The 19,969-nt window shown below is 37.6% G+C and overlaps 1 protein-coding gene across 5 annotated transcripts in view; it reads left to right on the top strand.

Annotated features, from left to right (window-relative positions):
* ZEB2 (zinc finger E-box binding homeobox 2) overlaps nucleotides 1-19,969 on the top strand; it is a 127,954-nt gene that overhangs the window by 104,893 nt on the left and 3,092 nt on the right. For all 5 annotated transcript variants that reach the window (XM_061183664.1, XM_061183645.1, XM_061183650.1 and 2 more), the window contains 5 exons: nucleotides 7,015-7,203; nucleotides 7,897-8,111; nucleotides 10,729-10,837; nucleotides 11,765-13,737; nucleotides 15,118-15,298. In XM_061183664.1, the coding sequence (XP_061039647.1) occupies nucleotides 7,015-7,203; nucleotides 7,897-8,111; nucleotides 10,729-10,837; nucleotides 11,765-13,737; nucleotides 15,118-15,298 (2,667 nt within the window). The remainder of the gene's footprint in view (nucleotides 1-7,014; nucleotides 7,204-7,896; nucleotides 8,112-10,728; nucleotides 10,838-11,764; nucleotides 13,738-15,117; nucleotides 15,299-19,969) is intronic.

The raw sequence follows: 19,969 nt of genomic DNA, 5'->3' as shown, positions 1-19,969 counted from the left end.
GTGAGCATTAGCTGTGTGCCTGACACTGCCCTAGGCACTGGGATACAAAGGTGAATAAGACCCTCCGTGCCTCTATCAGCTCATGGGCATGTAAACGAAAGATTATAATGTGATGTGATAAATTCAACAATTGAGATATGCAGATGATGTTCTGTAGAAGGAGGGTATGAACTCAGGTTGAAATCATCAGAAAGGCTCCCTGACATGGAAGTAATTCTGTGCTGTTTCCCATAACCACGTTACTGATTGCCTTATTTAGCCAGGGGAGACAGAGAATTGTATTCCCAGAGTAGTGATTCTTTAACTGGGCGTGTATCAGAATCCCCTAAAGGGCTTGTTAAAACACAGATTGCTGATTCCGTCCATTTAGGGTGGACCCCAAGAATTTGCATTTTGAACAAGTTCCCAGGTAATACCGATGCTGCTGGCCTGCGGACCACATTTTGAAAACTACCGTCCTAGAGCATCCTTAGGTGTCGTATGTCTACAGAAAGCATATGAAAGAGCACTGAATTACTGGACAAAAATACCATACTTCATAAACCTCTCTAAAATATAATAAAGTAGTCTGAGTCTTTTTGGTAATATACCAATTCCAAAATTTTAGGTTTCACAGGTATATGAAAGATAAACATATTACCTAACGGGAATTTTTGTTTTAAAGGCGTGGTCTTTGTACCAATACATAGCAATCGAAACTGTCTAAGGGTTAGTAGTCTCTAAATCTGATATTCAGAATCCCCTAATAAAAAATCTCACTTTAAAATTAGACTCTGTCCCTGACTGGGCTGCTTCCTGCTGTTTAGGGAGATATTTGATCCTGCAGAGTACTACAGATTCCCATCCCTTTGGAACTTTTTCTCCTGAAGCTCTTACACATTGGGAACTCTCACTGGCATCTGAATATGTGCTCCCAGGAGAAAGCCATGTCAGAGCAGGCATGGAGAGACTGGCCCAGAAGCTGTACTAATTCCCAGGAAGAGAAGAAAACGTAGTCACTTTTGACCTGGCTTTACACACACCTCTGTAGCAGTTGGAGGCTCTGCTGGGCTGCCCATGTAGCTGTGTAATGAGAAAAAGATCATCTTCCCTCACGGTTGTTTTTAGATATTTGGTGCCAGTATGTATTTCAGAAGCCTTCTACAGAAAGGCACACGTGCATTTTTAATGATAAAATGCCTATATTACATTAATTAGTCAACTTAAAACAAAGTAGCCATGAGGATTTATATACCTCAACAAATGCTGAATATGGGCTTTCTTTAAACTAAAAAATTTAATACAAATGACTAAATTAAAAATAATTTTCTGTGTTTTCTTACCATCTAAAATGTTGTTGAGAAAGAGACTATTTTTCAAAAAGATGATGAATACAGTTACCTAGATTTCAGGTCCCTTTGCCTTGACATTTGAAGTGAGTAAAGCAGATGATATGATAAATGCATAATTTCGATGTTAGACTGAGGAAGTGTGTGTGTCTCTGTGTGTGACTCTCTGTGTATATATGTATTTATATTCCCCTGATATACATGTATTTATATGTCTGTATATTGCAGAATAACAACCATTTTATGTACTTGTCTCTAAATATGAGAATCATAGAAGTAGGAAAACAATTCTCAGTCAATATCTTTGTGTCCTCATCCCCAAGTACACTCTCTGGTACTAGTAGGCACTCAATGAACAGTTATTAAACAAAGGGATGGATGAATGATTCTACTCAGTTTTTTACATATACTTACTTCAGCTCTTCTAGACCCTCCAAGATATTTTCTTTTCCAAAAGAATTATTTATGCATGTTGATGTTTATTAAAATGGCTTAGCATAATATTCAAATGTATTTCTTTAATTTTTAAGTGAATGTTAAAAACATGCTGGGTAATAGACCAGTGTTAATAGAGCACCTGTCTTCCTACATGAACACATGCTTGTAACGAATAAAGAAAATAAATGGTGAGGGAATAAAAGTAAAGAGAAGGAAACAGAAAAGGAGAAGCAATAAGTATCAAGGTCTCATCATAATATAACTACTTGTAAAAGTATGAAGAATCTTTGAGAAATACCTAAAACAAGTCAATTATGGGGAGAACAGGAGTTGACTGATTTGAAGACCAATATAACTCTTTTATTTAGAGGTTTTCTTTAAAGATGTTAACATTGCTTGTTTTTGGGCAATAACTTGAAAAGTCAGTCCATATTGATATTCATCATTATCCAAAAATATCAATATCTAAGATAGACATAAGGGTATATATGAAAGTATTATTAATTAGCAACATTAGTAAGTGTGACCAACATATTTACAAGAAATTTGAGGCTGTTCTGACTTAAGGGACCTAGAAATTTACCCTAACAATATTAAAATACACTTGGCTATGAGGAAACATTTTTAATTAATGAAGTTCTGTTTTTGGATAGAGGAAAGTTTACCTGACCTTAGGGAAGGTTGAGATATTTGCAAGACACTAGGGTAAATTTTAGGACTAAATGCAAAATCTCTGGAGAAGGTATGGGAAGAAATTACTTGAGGTTTCTTGTGAATTTTTGCTATGGTTTGATCATAAGTACCATGCAAATATACTTTGTCAGTGTGTTTTGGCAATTCTTCCAAGGATACCAAGGAGTGAAGAGAAGGACAGGAAAAAAAAAAAGAAAATAAGGTTTATTTTACACTAGAAAAATGCAGTGAGGAATTTTATAACTTTCTAGCAAATTTTCTACCTCATCTCTGAGTCCACTATACAGTATTACAAAATCTTTGTAAAAACCAAAAATGCAGACTTCCAAATAGAATCAAAACATTATCCTTCCCAACAATTTTGAGAGTAACAAAAATTTAATTCCATCATTTGTTCTAGAATTGTAACAGTTAGGGCGATTTGGAGTCTAGGAGATTGAGACACAACATAGCCTAAAGTAGGAAAGGGAATTTTTCTGCTCTCTGGAAGGACGCAGGTGCTGCTTGGCCTCAGGAACAAGTGTAGCTAGAAAAGTACTGTCAGGACTTGCCATTTTGTCTCTGCTTTTCTCTGTATATCTGCTCATCTTCTGTCTTCATAAATCTTCTTATTCTACATGGGATTTATCAACTCTTTCATTCTACATCTTATAGCTGCAGTCGCTTGGAAAAAATAAATCTGCCTTGGTGATCTCTTTGGAACCATGTTCTAAAATCATGGGAAAGGGATTGACTGAACTCAGTTTGATTAATTGGCTACCACTGGACCAGTCAACGGTTTGACCTGGAGGATGGAGGGCTAAGATTGCTTCACTTCAGGTGCAGATTAATCCACTGTAACTAGGGGAGCAGCATCATGCAACAACATGGCAGCTGCCTTGGGTACCATAAGGTTTGGCAATAGGGACAGTAGGGAGCCATCCCAGGCAAAGGAAAATGTCATGGTACTGGGCAGAAAAAACCATATATTACTAGTATCCATAGCAACACCAGGGAAAAACACATTATATCCATGATGGTCATACCTAGTTCATAGAAGGCTAGATTCTAGCCCACTTAAGTGACTATAGATATTGAGATATATAACTAATAGCATATCTATACCACATGAAAAAAAAAATCTTGATAGAGCTAATAGATTTAAATGATTGGGTTTCTTCGTGAAACCCTTTTTGAATACTCATCTGAGCCCTATCAAACTCTTGCAAGTATTTATGATCACGAATACACAGTTTGTCATGTAATTGTTCTACAATTACTTGAATAGTAGGTCTGAGTTCCTAGCTCAACTGTAGGTGTCTTGTCTTATGCTTCCTTTTACTAGAAGACTTCTGCACCAAGATCAGTGTTAAGGACATAATTTATTCCACATTCATTCCATAAATGATTCTTGAGTGCCTACTAATTTCTAGGCAATATATTCGATGCTCAGGCCACAAAGATGATCCTTAATGAGAGCACATGATTTGATATCTTTTGTCCCTATCACACTTGACATAGAAATCTAGTATGGCCAGATCTGATCTAGCGAGTGAATTGCTTCTCCAAATACCAATAGTGTATCTAGATGCAGTTTAGTTTGCCTATCCAGAAAAATCAGAATTTTCCTCCCTTTTAAGCCAAAAGGCTATTAATGCAAATCCAATTGAATTTGCATTTGATTACATTTCTGATGGAAACATTCATATGCAAATGAAAATTCATGCAAAGATAGCCAGATAATTCAGATATTTGCTGAAATATCAAGATAAAATTAGCATGATATTAAATGTACATCCATCCATGTTTACTAGATTACACTCAGGATCTTCAAGTGGGACAGTGTTCTTGAAAAACTTAAATAAATTGTGTCTTAAACATTTGACAATGTTCAAGTAGATCTGGATTTAGAAAGTTGCTATTACCTTACTTTCTACTGCCACAGTGCTGAAAAAGAAGTCAGTCCCTGGTCAGATCAGTCAAGTTGTTCAAAAAAGGTTCATCTTGGACGCACATGTTTTGTCCCCTTTATCTTTTCTTGCACTTAAAACAAAAGGTGACTTTTGATAGAACTGAAGTCATTTTGATGATCCAAAATGATGAACAAATATTTTGTGCAAGCTGGCAATTCCTTCATACTCCATAGTGACTTAACGGCGCAAGTTAAATGACACCATCACAATCACCACCAATAAGTATCCTTTGGAAAACATCCATGACAACATGAACAGACTAGAGGGAAATTGATCCTAATCAATGTCCGTAATTCTTCTAAGAAAAGACTTAAGCAAAATTTCAAGATATAAAATCTTAATCCACTATTCCACATTCCAAACCTACATTTGAAGGAAGTACAGGTCTTGGAATCAGACCATTGCTCTTGTTAAAATTAACAGAAGTTGAAGAGGCAAAAGAGAAAAGCTTGAGATCACAGTATTCAGAGAGTTAGCACTTAGTTTAATAGTCTACAAAGTGTAATGCTCCCCAGCTTTATGTTATTTGATCCAATGTATTCATTCATATTTTCAAATCTTTTTAGAATTCCCGTGCTTCCTGGTGTGGTGAATGTCCCTTACCATCCATCAAATTCAAAAAGCCTGAACCTAAGGGAGGGTCTTAGCCTTTCCCTCCTTGGCTCACCCAATCTTTCTCCAAATCTAGCAATCTTATTTTTTAAGTATGTCTCAAATCCAGCCACTTCTTATAGTCTCCATCACCAATTCTTTAACTTTTATCTTTTGCCTAATCAATGGCAAGAGACTCCTAACTGGTTTCCCAGAATCTACTTTTCTCTTCCTGCATTCCCTATCATACTGTAGCCAGACTTGTCATATGAAAATGCAGGTAATTATAATTTCATCCAACCATCCTCTCTGCTTAATACCCTTCAGTGGCTTCCTGTTTCTCTTAGAAGAAAACTCAAATCCTTAACAGGCTAGCACACGCTGCAGGGTCTAGTCCCTGCCTTCCTCTTCACCCTTGCATCATGCTGCTCGCCTTTCTCTCCACACTCTAGCAATGTCCTTTCAGATCCCGAGATGCTCCATTTCCTTTCTAGTCACCACTGCTGTACCCCAGCTTCTAAAGTTAGTTAACTTCGTGCTTCTCAGTTAAGGCTTTACTGGTCTTCCACACTCCATCAGGTCCCCGTCAGGTCCCCCTGTTACTTCTGTAATACAACCGTACAACTTTCTTTCATAACACTTATTTGAGTTTGTAATATTATATCTACTTTTGAGACAATATCAGTTGTATTGATCATTCTCACGGCTTCCTAAAGAATGAGGCTGGATCTGTTTTTTGCTTATCAAAACAAGACATGATGCCTATCTCATACCAGGCATTCAGTAAATACTTGTTGATTAACAGAAGGTTCCACTTTCTATTCTTCTCATAAGAGTTCATAACAGTGAAAGCCAAAAATAAAAATTGACTGGCTTGCTTGAACAACACCCTGCCACAAATTGCCAGGGAGAATTAGGATGGCAAGTACTATAATATCTTTTATGACAGAGAAGGTGAGATGAAGAATATAGTGGAATCAAGGTTAACTGTTCTCAAAAACTATGGAAGTCGGGCCCCACCATTAATTGTACTAGCAAAAGACTTTTCTTCACTTACTTCTGGTAGACAATAATGTGGCAGCCACTTTCCCAACACTGTCTTATGCGTAAGTTTCTACTTAGGATGTTTAAAGCCACAACTTATTTCAGAAACATAGCTAGTGGTTTCTAATATACAGTCTTGGGACAAGAGTTGCTAAAGTTGATTTACAACTATCATTCATGTCATGGGAATAGAGTCATCACTACAAAAGTTAAAAATCATATCGAAATCACACTGCAGCATAGCCAGTTTCTTAACTCCGTCTGTTACTTTTTATTTTATTTCTATCAGCGTGAGCTTAATTTTATTTTCAGCAGCTTTAAAATACTGAGCTAAACATTGAAATTTTAAGGAAAGATAAACTCCCACATTCCCTGATTTTTTAACAAAGTCCCATTATTATCTCCCTAGGAATATCCGTCCTTTCGCATCTCTCTCGGACTGGGTAGTCCTGGTGGTCTGTGATGTTCAGAGACTGGAGGGTTAAAAGCTTATATTTAGCAACAGGATGTATACGTGGTTAGGAACATTAAGTGTAGTGGAGTATAAAAAATTAATTATACCTTTCTTAAAAGAGAAGGAAGCTTTATATAGACTACTAAAGTAGCTTTGAGTTCATATTATCTCTCATGTTTATGGATCTGAGAATATAGTTCTGTTTTTTTAAAATTTTCCCTGAAAAACATTAAAAAATGTCTTTGATTCTTTGTGAAGCATGCAGACTAGTATTCCAAGAAGAGGAAACTAAAATATGCTTATTTAACTTAAAGCCAAGTGTCCTCTTTTTTTGCATAATATGAGAATAAGCATTCAATCAATAACTGGTCATCTGCATCACTTCCTACAGATAAACTAGGTATTTGTAATCTTTTTGCAAGTCTGTGTGTCTTACTAGCAATGATGTAGGCAGACCGAGGCTCCTAGGAAGAAGGCCCTGAAAAGACATTTCTTCTCCTTTTCACCATTTCAGTTAAGAATGCAAATTGCACATCAGACTTTGAGGAATACTTTGCCAAAAGAAAACTGGAGGAACGCGATGGCCATGCAGTCAGCATTGAAGAGTACCTTCAGCGCAGTGACACAGCCATCATTTACCCAGAAGCCCCTGAGGAACTGTCTCGCCTTGGCACGCCCGAGGCCAATGGGCAGGAAGAAAATGGTGAGGCTGTAATTCATTTTTAGCCACGACGCTGACCTCTGCAGCTGTTACAATTACAAATGCACTACATGCCTGGGTGTTTACCTTAAAATTTGAAGAACAGCTGCAGAGGCATGGAATTTCATGAGCAAAGATTAGAACTGTAATTTTAGGGTATTGTGAAATTTTTTTTGTCAGCAAATTTGTGTCATCTGTACATCCAATAAAGAACCAGAACAATTAGAGCCTATTTCTAAGAGATAAAAATATCTACATTGATTCCTCTCTTTCCAAAATATTTCACTTTTGAGGAAAACAACAAAGTTTAGAGATACTGACCCTAACCTTTGTTCTTCTTTACCGACACCTGAAAAGCTCCTTCACCCCGTGACTCCCTGAGTCATATGTGACTAAAGGTTTACTACGAACTGTCAGTCACCTAAAGAGAATCTCCTCATTTATCAGCGGTTTAAATTTCCCCCCAAATGCGCCCGTAATTAATTAATTTTCCAGCGCAGTGTGAGCTGATTTCGACAAGTCTGCGCTGGGTGTGCAAGGGGACCGGTGTGCGTGGAGGCCGCGTGCGCCTGTGGCACTCTCGTGGAGCAGATTGCAGCGATTCCTGTCATACCATCCCGGGCAGTCAGCCCATTAGCTGCCATTGATTTACTGACCTTTTGGCCTGCTTCTCTCCCTCTCGTCTCTCGGCTACAGACCTGCCACCTGGAACTCCAGATGCTTTTGCCCAACTGCTGACCTGCCCCTACTGCGACCGGGGCTACAAGCGCTTGACATCACTGAAGGAGCACATCAAGTACCGCCACGAGAAGAATGAAGAGAACTTTTCCTGCCCTCTGTGTAGCTACACGTTTGCCTACCGCACCCAGCTCGAGCGGCATATGGTGACGCACAAGCCAGGGACAGATCAGGTGGGGGGTTGGTTTTAAGTGATTTCTTTCTATAATAACCCCTTAGAGAAACGATATTGCTTTGATTGGCAATCATTATTAATTTTTCATGGCATTTTGAAGATGCAGATCTTTTAATGGTAATAGCTTTAATTGAGGTCTAAATGATTTTTTGATGGTCTCTTCTAATATGATTTAATAGTCTTATGTTCACGATCGAATGAGTGTGTTAATTTCTAATTTAGAAATTTTATTTGCACTTTAACTTGACTTTAGTTTCATTTATATGTTCCACAAAAAGTGAATGAAATTGTAGCATTTTAATTATACATTATTAAACATCTCAGCAATTTTAATTCCATTTTTCACCTAGTTTTACTTAGATTTTTTTTTCATATGAGCTCTAAGTCATAGTAAAAGAAGTGTGCATTTTTTTCATTTGTCACATAACATCTTCAATTACTTAGACTATTTTTACAAGCTGCTCCTAGTTTATGAAATTTCATTAAGTGTTTTAAAGAAAATCAAAAAAGCCTCTAATATATATGCATATCTATATAAAATAAACTGGATTAATACTAAAATGTTGGATATGCAATAAAAATGATCCCTTCCTGATATGCATATTTGTTACTAAATGTTAAAATTGCTCTGCCTCTTTTGGCTTACTTGTGTTAAAAATAAAAACTCTGTCTTAAACAGCATAGCATCTTAAATCCTTAAAATGATTGAATAGGATTGATTCATAGTGTCCCTTAAATGTTTTAGCAAAACTGCTCTTTCTGTCCTCCTGGGAGAATTGACTGCAGATTGATATTATGAGGTGTTCATATGGTAACAGAAATGGTGTGCCTTAAGTCCCAATAACTGGCCCAACAGATCTGGAATCACCCGTAAACCTTGACACCATCTCTGTTTTTAAAATTATCTAACAGGATATTGTCTAAAACTCTTATGTTTCTTTCTTATGTGCTTTATTTTCTTTGAATGAGGAAAATGAGAATAAGCAAACACGATCCAGCAATGGCGATGATACTAGATTATGGAATTTTACTATTTTAAGAAAATAGCTCATGTAAATCATTTCATTTATATCTCATTGAACTTGTCACCTGAATGTTTTTCCAAGTTCAGTTATAAAAACTATGCTTGCATAGTTACACTTATGTAACAGTTTCTCTCCCCTTGCTTCTATGCACAAAAACTCTAGGAAAAAAAACCGAGCCTAGATATTTATCTAGCATAACTGCTTTAAATTTCACATGCAGAAGTGTGATTGTGTTGGCGCATTATGAATGGTAGCTTTGGTGTTGAAAAGTCCCCTCATTTGCTCATGGCATTTACAATTAGTAAATTAAAATGATTGTATCATATTAACAGTGGCACAACTAAAGTTTATAGTAGTCCTCTGAGGACTGTGGGGGGAGACAAAGCAGCTGTTGCTGTTTGTTTATGCAACTCAGCAACATATGAGCGCTGGTCCCTCAATGGCGCTCGGCGGGCTGGGCTCTGCTTGATCTTTGAAGGTTGCTGCTGTTTGAACAAACCTCCCTGTGTCCCATGTAACACCATCTGTCTCACTAGGAATGTGGGAAGATTCAGCACACCCTAGCAGTTGTCATACCGTTTCTGTGCTGTCTTTTTGCAAAAGGCTTTTGTGTCATTGCTGCTTGAAAAAGGCTGGCCTCCTACCTTGAGCATCCAGAGTGGATGACTGTATTTCTTTCTTTTCTTTTTTCTTTTTTTTTCAGATTTCTAAGTCACAGTTCTTTTGTTCCCTTGTTCAAAAAGGTCAGCTGTGTTTGATTATATCTTTGCTGCTTTTAACTTGTCTTTTCAGCAAACTTTTTTTCTTTTTCATCCCTACTCCCTAGCACACTACTAAAAAGGAAAATGACAAGTCGGTGAAGTCTTTCCTACTGGCCTGTGATAAAACTGCTCAAGCAGCTCTAACCCAAGATGTTGTCTGTTACATTTGATAATGAATCAGATCTTACATGCAACATCTCAGGAAAAACAGAGTTTATATTTGCTACTAGCACAGTGAATGGGGTATTTAAACATGCTTATCATGTAATGAAAGTTATAGTCAAGGATTTTTTAGTTTATGTGTGTGGGGCTTTTTTTCCTTCTTTAAAATTGGTATTGCTTCATTATAAGATATACTTTTACCTCAATACAGAAAATATGATAAAATGAGTTATTTGTGTGGGGAGTTTTTTTGGGAGACTATTTAGGATTTTGAGGATAATATTAATTTTTTTCCATGACAAAACAGTTGCATTCCAATAGGGAATCTTCAGATTTAGAATTTGCAGTAAACACAGAGAACCACAAACATCTTTGCAATGATGCTTTCTCATCTCTAACGGCTCAAAGAAACATTCTGGAAAAGAGACTACAGAGATAATCCTAAAGCAATGTTGGATGCGCATGTGAAAGCACTTTTTTTTAATTTGTTCCAATTTTATTGCCAACATTATCACTTTTATTGCAACTCTGAAAGACTGGGCAAATAAATAAACATGCACTCAAACCTTTTGGCCTGTCTGAAAATAGAGGCCTTTTAAAAATATTTGTAACAAATTTCCTTTGTTCCTCTTGCACAAAACTGATGTCAGTCTTCCTCCTTTTATAGCACCAAATGCTGACCCAAGGAGCAGGTAATCGCAAGTTCAAATGCACAGAGTGCGGCAAGGCCTTCAAATATAAACACCATCTGAAAGAACACCTGCGAATTCACAGTGGTGAGTAGCAGAGGGGCTGGTGCTTACATTTGCATTTTGTTTCATTAGGGGCATTTTTAAAGATTGTGTAAAATTTACACAATCCTGTATGTAGTTTTTTGGATCTACCCATTTATGTCATAAGCTGTGTGCACCTGCTTTGTCATCGTGAGACTTATGGTACCACCAGTAGCACTGCTAATAAGAAGAGGAGTGCTTATACTTCTTGAAAATTGCAAATGCTTTGATTTATTGTGAAATCTAGAGGCTCCTTTTTGTCCTTTTAAAAACTCTTCTACAGATTAAATGTTTTGACCTGAAGAAACTCAGCTGGCAAATTCTGAAGGATATTCATTTTTGATACCCAGCCTTGAAAGAAGAATGTGGGAGAATTTTGGAAAAGAGCTTTTGTATGATAAGTGTTCCTTGATTCCTGAGAGCTGTATATTACAGAACAACAACCTACCACTGAGATTTCTTCTTTATAACTATTTTGATAGCTCTGCCAAGCATTTTATTACCAAATTGGATGCTATTCAAAGGACTAGTTGGATTGGTAGAATCAATGGAATCTTCACAGAGTTGATTAAAGCCATGGCTGCACTTCCCTTTGAATACTGTGACATCTTTATTGTGCTATTGACCACACATTAATCTGACACTCTGTTTAAATAGGAGGCCGCCGATGGCAAGACCAGATTTGGGATCTTGGCTGAAAAAGGCACAGATAGCCCTCACCTTCCACTGCTAACATCTTGAATTATGTCCTTCCAGGGTAGATAAAGCCCTGAAACAGTGATAGCCACATAATCCTAATCTAACCACCAAGAACGTAGAGGTGTCCCATTGTGTTCCTTTCCTATGGTTGCACAGATTCTTGCCTTGGTAGACAACTGCAATCGTTACCCAATCAAAAAAATGTAACGTCAATTTTAATTGTCATTTTAGGTGAAAAACCGTACGAGTGCCCCAACTGCAAGAAACGTTTCTCCCATTCTGGTTCCTACAGTTCACACATCAGCAGCAAGAAATGTATTGGCTTAATCTCTGTAAATGGCCGGATGAGAAACAATATCAAGACGGGTTCTTCCCCTAATTCTGTTTCTTCTTCTCCTACTAATTCAGCCATTACCCAGTTAAGAAACAAATTGGAGAATGGAAAACCACTTAGTATGTCTGAACCAACAGGCTTACTTAAAATTAAAACAGAACCACTAGACTTCAATGACTATAATAAAGTTCTTATGGCCACACACGGGTTTAGTGGCACTAGTCCCTTTATGAATGGTGCACTTGGAGCCACCAGCCCTTTAGGAGTTCATCCGTCCGCTCAGAGTCCGATGCAGCACTTAGGTGTAGGGATGGAAGCCCCTTTACTCGGATTTCACACAATGAATAGTAATTTAAGCGAGGTACAAAAGGTTCTACAGATTGTGGACAACACAGTTTCCAGGCAAAAAATGGACTGCAAGGCTGAAGAAATTTCCAAGTTGAAAGGTTATCACATGAAGGATCCATGCTCTCAACCTGAGGAACAAGGAGTTACTTCTCCTAATATTCCACCTGTAGGTCTTCCAGTAGTGAGTCATAATGGTGCCACTAAAAGTATTATCGACTACACGTTAGAAAAAGTCAATGAAGCCAAAGCTTGCCTCCAGAGCTTGACTACTGACTCAAGGAGACAGATCAGTAACATAAAGAAAGAGAAGCTACGTACTTTAATAGATTTGGTCACCGATGACAAAATGATTGAGAACCACAATATATCCACTCCATTCTCTTGCCAGTTCTGTAAAGAAAGTTTTCCTGGCCCCATTCCTTTGCATCAGCATGAACGTTACCTTTGTAAGATGAATGAAGAGATCAAGGCAGTCCTACAACCCCATGAAAACATAGTCCCCAACAAAGCCGGAGTTTTTGTTGATAATAAAGCCCTCCTCTTGTCATCTGTACTTTCTGAGAAAGGAATGACAAGCCCCATTAACCCGTACAAGGACCACATGTCTGTACTTAAAGCATATTATGCTATGAACATGGAGCCCAACTCTGATGAACTGCTGAAAATTTCTATTGCTGTGGGCCTTCCTCAGGAATTTGTGAAGGAATGGTTTGAGCAACGAAAAGTCTACCAGTACTCAAATTCCAGGTCACCATCACTGGAAAGGAACTCCAAGCCGTTAGTTCCCAACAGTAATCCTCCCACAAAAGACTCTTTGTTACCCAGGTCTCCCGTAAAGCCTATGGACTCCATAACGTCACCGTCTATAGCAGAACTCCACAACAGTGTTACGAATTGTGATCCTCCTCTCAGGCTAACAAAACCTTCCCATTTTACCAATATTAAACCAGTTGAAAAATTGGACCACTCAAGGAGTAATACTCCTTCTCCCTTAAATCTTTCCTCTACATCTTCTAAAAACTCCCACAGTAGTTCTTACACTCCAAACAGCTTCTCTTCTGAGGAGCTCCAGGCTGAGCCTTTGGACTTGTCATTACCAAAACAGATGAAAGAACCCAAAAGTATTATAGCCACAAAGAACAAAACAAAAGTTGGCAGCATAAATTTAGACCACAACAGTGTTTCTTCGTCATCTGAAAACTCAGATGAGCCTCTGAACTTGACGTTTATCAAGAAGGAGTTTTCAAATTCAAATAATCTGGACAACAAAAGCGCTAACCCAGTGTTCGGCATGAACCCATTTAGTGCCAAACCTCTATACACAGCTCTTCCTCCACAAAGTGCATTTCCTCCTGCCACTTTCATGCCACCAGTCCAGACTAGTATCCCCGGGCTACGACCATACCCAGGACTGGATCAGATGAGCTTTCTACCACATATGGCCTATACTTACCCAACTGGAGCAGCTACTTTTGCTGATATGCAGCAAAGGAGAAAGTACCAGCGAAAACCAGGATTTCAGGTAATGAGACATATCTTTTTGCTTGAAAGAGAGGAGGTGAAAATTATATCATTTATGTGTATGTAGGAAAAAAATCTTAGTGAAAAAATCTAGTGCTGTGTTCTCAGCAGAAATAGAAGAGTGGGTTTGAACTTGAATCTAAAACTGAGTGAGCTACACAGATAAATGGAGAAACAGTGGAACACTGTGCTACGTAAGCACTTTTGCCTTAAGAAAGAGAAAGAACTTAATATTTATTTTTGAGATTTATTTGGATTGATCCATCTGCTTTCAGAATTATACATTGATATGAATATTTGGTAGGATTTACATAGATGCTAAAAGTTAACATTTATGACAGTCACATACTTTTAGAGACGCTCACAATTTGCAATAATGCATGTATAAATTTGATGTGCACTTCATTTTATAGTTTATTTGGAAGAGCATTTTTAAAATATCTTGTACATTCCACATGATTTCCTTTGTAGGTTTCAAGCTAGTAAATAATTTATGGTTTTTCAAATACAAAAGCAGGTATGTTCTAACATCATGGAGTATAATCCCTGTTTGCAAAATAGGAGCGTAAGTAGCAGTGCACCTCTGTAACAGCTGTTCCGGTATTCCAATTTACAGTACATCTGCCCTCTTTGTAAATGTATTTAAGCCTATTTAATCTTCTCTAGTATTAATTAGTGCAAACGTAGTCTAAGAAAACCGAACTGTGGGCTAGCAAATGGAAATGTATGTTATCATGCAAGTTTGCACTCCTTTGGATCAAGACAAAATAAATATCAAGAAATTTAATAATTTACTGATCCACATTCATTATTGCTCAGTGCTGAAGGCTGTTTTAACATAGATAGAACATTGATAAAAAAGTGTTATTAATATTCCCTATTTCAAATTAGAAAATTAAATATAAAAATATAGCTTGAGGCCTTTAGTTGGTAGACATACATTTAAATAGATTGCATAATAATAACATTTTGTACCTAAATATAAAATTCAATTAAAATGGGGTTTCCGCAGCTACGGATCATTCCTAAAGTTAAGCACACTGGAAAAGACACAAATTCTGATGTTTAATTCTCACTCACAGATATTTCCTGATAGGAAGAAAATTGAGGAATTTGGGGGAGTTTATATTTTTCTCACCTTCAGAGTTGACCATTTTCTATCTCTGAAGAACAGCAAGCTCTACCACCTAGGGCAGAGAAGGTTTATATTTTTGTTGAAATGTGAAACCTCATATATTGTTTGTGGAAAGTAATAGTTTTTAAAAACTAGATCGATTCGTCGCGAGCACCTGTGAGGTTCTCCAAATGTCAGCCGATGCGAAGTTGTTTGGTACAAACACAAAGAGAAGCAACTGTGTTGAACTATGTGATTATATCACAGGGAGAATTGCTTGATGGAGCACAAGACTACATGTCAGGCCTAGATGACATGACAGACTCCGACTCCTGTCTGTCTCGAAAGAAGATCAAGAAGACAGAGAGTGGCATGTATGCATGTGACTTATGTGACAAGACATTCCAGAAAAGCAGTTCCCTTCTGCGACATAAATATGAACACACAGGTATGAGTGACTTTGACTAGCTAGTTAGAGCTTCCCGGCCTGCTGTACATTTCATAATATTTAATGAGTACACTTGTGCAACATAAGATGTAGCATATGCTGATACCTTCAACAAGGAAGAAATAATGCTTTTGCCTAGCTCAGTAGGACTTTTTCGTTGCCTGTTTATTGGATCATTCATGTGTTTATCAGTGTGCTTGTCTTATATTTTTTGAGTTAGTCTTACACCAAATTCACAAATCATGTCAAAGATATATTTAAATGGCCAGGGCAATGAAATGACATGACACAAGCCAGCTATTGAAAATATCTTCAAATTCTTAAGCTGTGATGAACCTGTATGTGGAAAAATTTAACAATAAAAAATTCAGTCAATGCTGTATTCGTTTCATCATCGAAACATCAAGGAAGCCATGATTTGGGGGTGATTCTGTTTGGTTTTCATAAATTGGCCATGTTTTGAATAAACTAAAAGTGTTAGGACTGTGAAAGAAAAGACATAAAGTGGATAATAGGCCAAATGAGCTACTGAAATTACTAATATTTGGAAGACTAAAATACAACTTTCTAAATTTAAATAGTTTCTTTCCAATTCATGCATTCCTCATTAGGAAGCGTTGACAAGATAGCAGCCTGATTCTTCCCCATAAGGAGAGAAGTAATGGGTTAATTTTTCAAAAGAAAGCTGAAGTGCCATAAGGTGAAGCAATATTAGTTCCCACAATCCAAGATCTGATCTGCAACTGCGTGCTGGAGCTGCGCCTGTGTTCCCTCCCTCCCTCTCCTTCCACCCTTAACCACAGAGTAACTCGGCTTCATCCCTGTTCTTAACCCATCTCCAGCTTTTCTCCAGTAGAAATTTGGCATGCTGTACTGGCCCTAAGTGGGAAAAGAAAGAATGTAGGATCGCGACCAAAATACTGACGGGCGGAAATTATAGGAAAATTCTCATTTTAACCAAGATGTCTAGTATCAAACATTTTAATATAGGGACTTCCCTGGCGGTCCAGTGGTTAAGACTCCGCCCTTCCAATGCAGGGGGCATGGGTTCGATCCCTGGTCAGGGCACTAGGATCCCACATACGTCACAGCACAGCCAAAAAATAAAATAAAATGAGCCTTGAAAAAATGTTTTTAATGTAGTGGAAAAAATTAACCTAACATTAATGCTCTTTGGGGAAAAGTAATGAAGAGGCAAAAAAGAAAAAGAAAAAAGAAGAAAAGGGAATGTGAATACCTCCTGTCACAATTTGACTGTCTAAATACGTAGCACCCCTTTTAGTGACTGAAAACCATCCTTGGGAAGCCTTTGTACTGATCACTCTCCCTTATTCCTCACTGGGCATGTGAGGGAGGCAGTACAAGTGACCACAATCACCTGAGGGTCGGGGAAAGTTGGGTGAGTCCTACAACGTTAAGTGTTGAGGGTATTTGTAAAAAAGAACAAGGTTGATTAATAACAGCGCTCTTATTCCAACCAACCCAGTTTTCTTTTTCTTCAATTGTCTGATACTAATTGCTATGATTTCAAAAGTTCAACTAATGATACTTTAAAAGCAACCTAATTTGAATAGCAAATCCCAATAGTTTTTACACTTGTATGATAAAATTCAATGTTTGAAACGTCACAATTTTCTTACATTTGTCTTTTTTTTTTAATTTATTTGTTTTTATTTTTGGCTGCGTTGGGTCTCTGTTGCTGCGCGCAGGCTTTCTCTGGTTGCGGCGAGCGGGGGCTACTCTTCGTTGCGGTGCACGGGCTTCTCATTGCGGTGGCTTCTCCTGTTGCAGAGCACGGGCTCTAGGCACGCGGGCTTCAGTAGTTGTGGCTCGTGGGCTCTAAAGCGCAGGCTCAGTAGTTGTGGCGCACGGGCTTAGTTGCTCCGTGGCATGTGGGATCCTCCCAGACCAGGGCTCGAACCTGCGTCCCCTGCATTGGCAGGTGGATTCTTAACCGCTGCGCCACCAGGGAAGCCCCTGACATTTGTCTTTTATGATAGATATCAATAGATGTTTTCTTTAGTACCAAGTCCTATTTATGTATTTTAGATTAAAGATATTTTCATACCTAAATTTATTTTAATATCTTAACCTCAAATATATTTTGTATTCATTATTCAACTACAATAAGCACATCATTGAAGGCATCTTTCCCTCTCTGATTGGTTTTATTATATGACCATATGCAAACTCTATCATTTACTACATGGTGAGTGTAAAACTTTTATTTTAGTGAGGGCTGTCATACATATTGACATCCAGTCAGTATCTTTATTTCTTATAAATTAGTCCATAAACTTCAAGGTGTATAGATAGTTAAGAGACCCCAACGTTGACAAACGCAAATATGCATAATCAATTTGAAAAATATACTGTATTAAAAAAAGATAAAATATTCTGGTCCTTTAAGATGTGAGAAGATCAGCTGCCTAGAAACATTGCCTAGCAACAAGATGCTAACAATCCAATGGTTTCTCTAAACATGTGATTAATTATCCTCCTGTTGGCTTCCCAGCTTGTCAAGTTTCCAGTGTGTTAACTTTTTGGTCTCCTGACCAAACATCTCATGACATTACTACTGTCAGTTATTAGGTTCCATCAAAGTGAAGTTCTTCATGAATTTTCTATCAGTACGATATATGTGGAAATTTAGTTCATTTTCCTTCCCTAATTGGGCCCCACAAGCCTTTTATTTGTTTATATTAAGCACTAGTAATACTTTGAGAATGTGTTAATATGAAAATTATAAGTGAGAACAATCTTTGGGTTGATTGATTCTAAGGTTGGGAAATGAAGTTGAATGGTCATTTGATTATGTGTTGATTACGAATGTGTCATTGATAAAGTGTGTTTGTTACATCTGTCTACAGTTTAACATATAGAATAGTTTAAGAAGGAAATTATGAGCTACTTATTCTCGAGATCCTGTGCTCTTTTACCTCGGCCTGTTGAATTTATTTCCTAGGCAGACACCAAAGATATAATGCTTAATTCTCCTTACCAATAGCTCATTGATTGCTTGCTTTTCCTGGGAACCGGGACTGGGACAGAGGAAGGAAACACTACATAAATGTTGATTTCAATAGGATTAATTGTCACAAACAAGGACTGTGAAATGAAAAATCTGAAACTCCTGTTAGGCACTGTAAAGCACCCACTTATATTCCACCAAAATTTAAATCTGACATTTATTGAGTACTTTCTCTATTGAGACATTGCAGTAGGTGCTCTTAAACCCCCTTTTTTTAGAAAAGTAATAAAAATATTTCTACTTTTGAGTGAAGTCAGAGTTTCAAATAAATTACCAGCCAATTTTGTTTCTCAGTTACATGGTAATATTTTTCATACCACAAACCTTTCATTTATTAACTTCAGTTATCATTCTAGCTGTCAGGTGAATCATGAATCTTGATATTAGAGAAAAAATCTTACCCTGAAAAAGCTTTGACTCACTCAGTATCAGTTTGGATGTTTTTTTCTGAATCTTGTTCATGTGGAAATTTAATTCCAGGACATCTTGATTTGAATCAGGTAAACCGATCAAACAAGTTAAAAAGAGATAAATGACCAAGTCAGTTCCTATTTAAATTGAAATTATTAAATGCTTACCAGTGAAATTTCTGGAGATTAGTAGAATATTTAGTGCAAGATATAGGTCAACACTCCTGCTCCCCAGTTCTGTCCTTTGTATGACATAATAGCTGAACATTTTATTCTTTTAGGTTGTCAGTTCATAGTGTAGAATTAATGTATTTCAATATAAGCATATTATTTATTATCAAAGGAATTCCCTGAAAATCAATTGCTGGTAACCATCAAATATCTGTATCTTAGACTGCAGGTCAGTGGGCATCCCCCAGGCATTTCTAACAGGCCTTGAACTTGTCCTTGAGAACGCTCCTCTCTCAGGACGCTGCTCTGTGTTTTGTTCCTTTGGAAAAGAGAAAGCCACATCAACTGTGATGTTCATTCAAAACTATTCACACGCTGATCCATATAGTTACCTAACTGGTAGACATTTTTGTGCTCTTGAGCTGCTGAGACATTTAGGGAGGTTGTAGGACAGTTCTGCCCACGTGTGCTGTACCAACTAAAGAACCAGGAAAGTTCTTATCTGCAATTTCTCTTCTCTCCATTCAGATTCATTTCATCCATGTACTCTGCTCCTGATACATGCATCTTGCTTACGACTTGGGAAATTATTGAACATGTATTCATAAATACAAATAAAAATATGAAACATTCATCGAGTGTTTACTATGTGCAATCCTTGTGCTAAACACTTTACCTACATTGCCTCCTTTACTCCTTATGCCCAGTCTACAAGTTAGGTCCCCAAATAATTTCCCTTTTACTGACAAAGACTCTGATCCTTGGAGAGGTTAACATGCCTGAGACTGCACAGCTGGTCATAAAAGATGGGTTTGAACCCAGGCAATCAGACTCTAGAACCCATCTTCCCTATCTAGCACTGCACCACCCTGCCTCTGTGAATGAACTGCCACTGTCAGAAACATCTTATCCTAGCTCCTGATAGCATTTTTTTAAAGGTCCAAGTACACACAAGAAAGAGCAAATTCATATACAGCGACTTGAGATTTTTCTGGAAGGCAAAACCTCTGTCTTTTTCCCAAATGCACTTCTGCTTCCTTTTAAATTACCTTCCCACCC

The sequence above is a fragment of the Eubalaena glacialis genome, chromosome 1 (assembly GCF_028564815.1).
Source record: "Eubalaena glacialis isolate mEubGla1 chromosome 1, mEubGla1.1.hap2.+ XY, whole genome shotgun sequence".
Lineage (NCBI taxonomy): Eukaryota > Metazoa > Chordata > Mammalia > Artiodactyla > Balaenidae > Eubalaena > Eubalaena glacialis.
The sequence above is the reverse complement of the archived record's forward strand: the minus strand, read 5'-3'. Positions and strand labels throughout refer to the sequence as shown.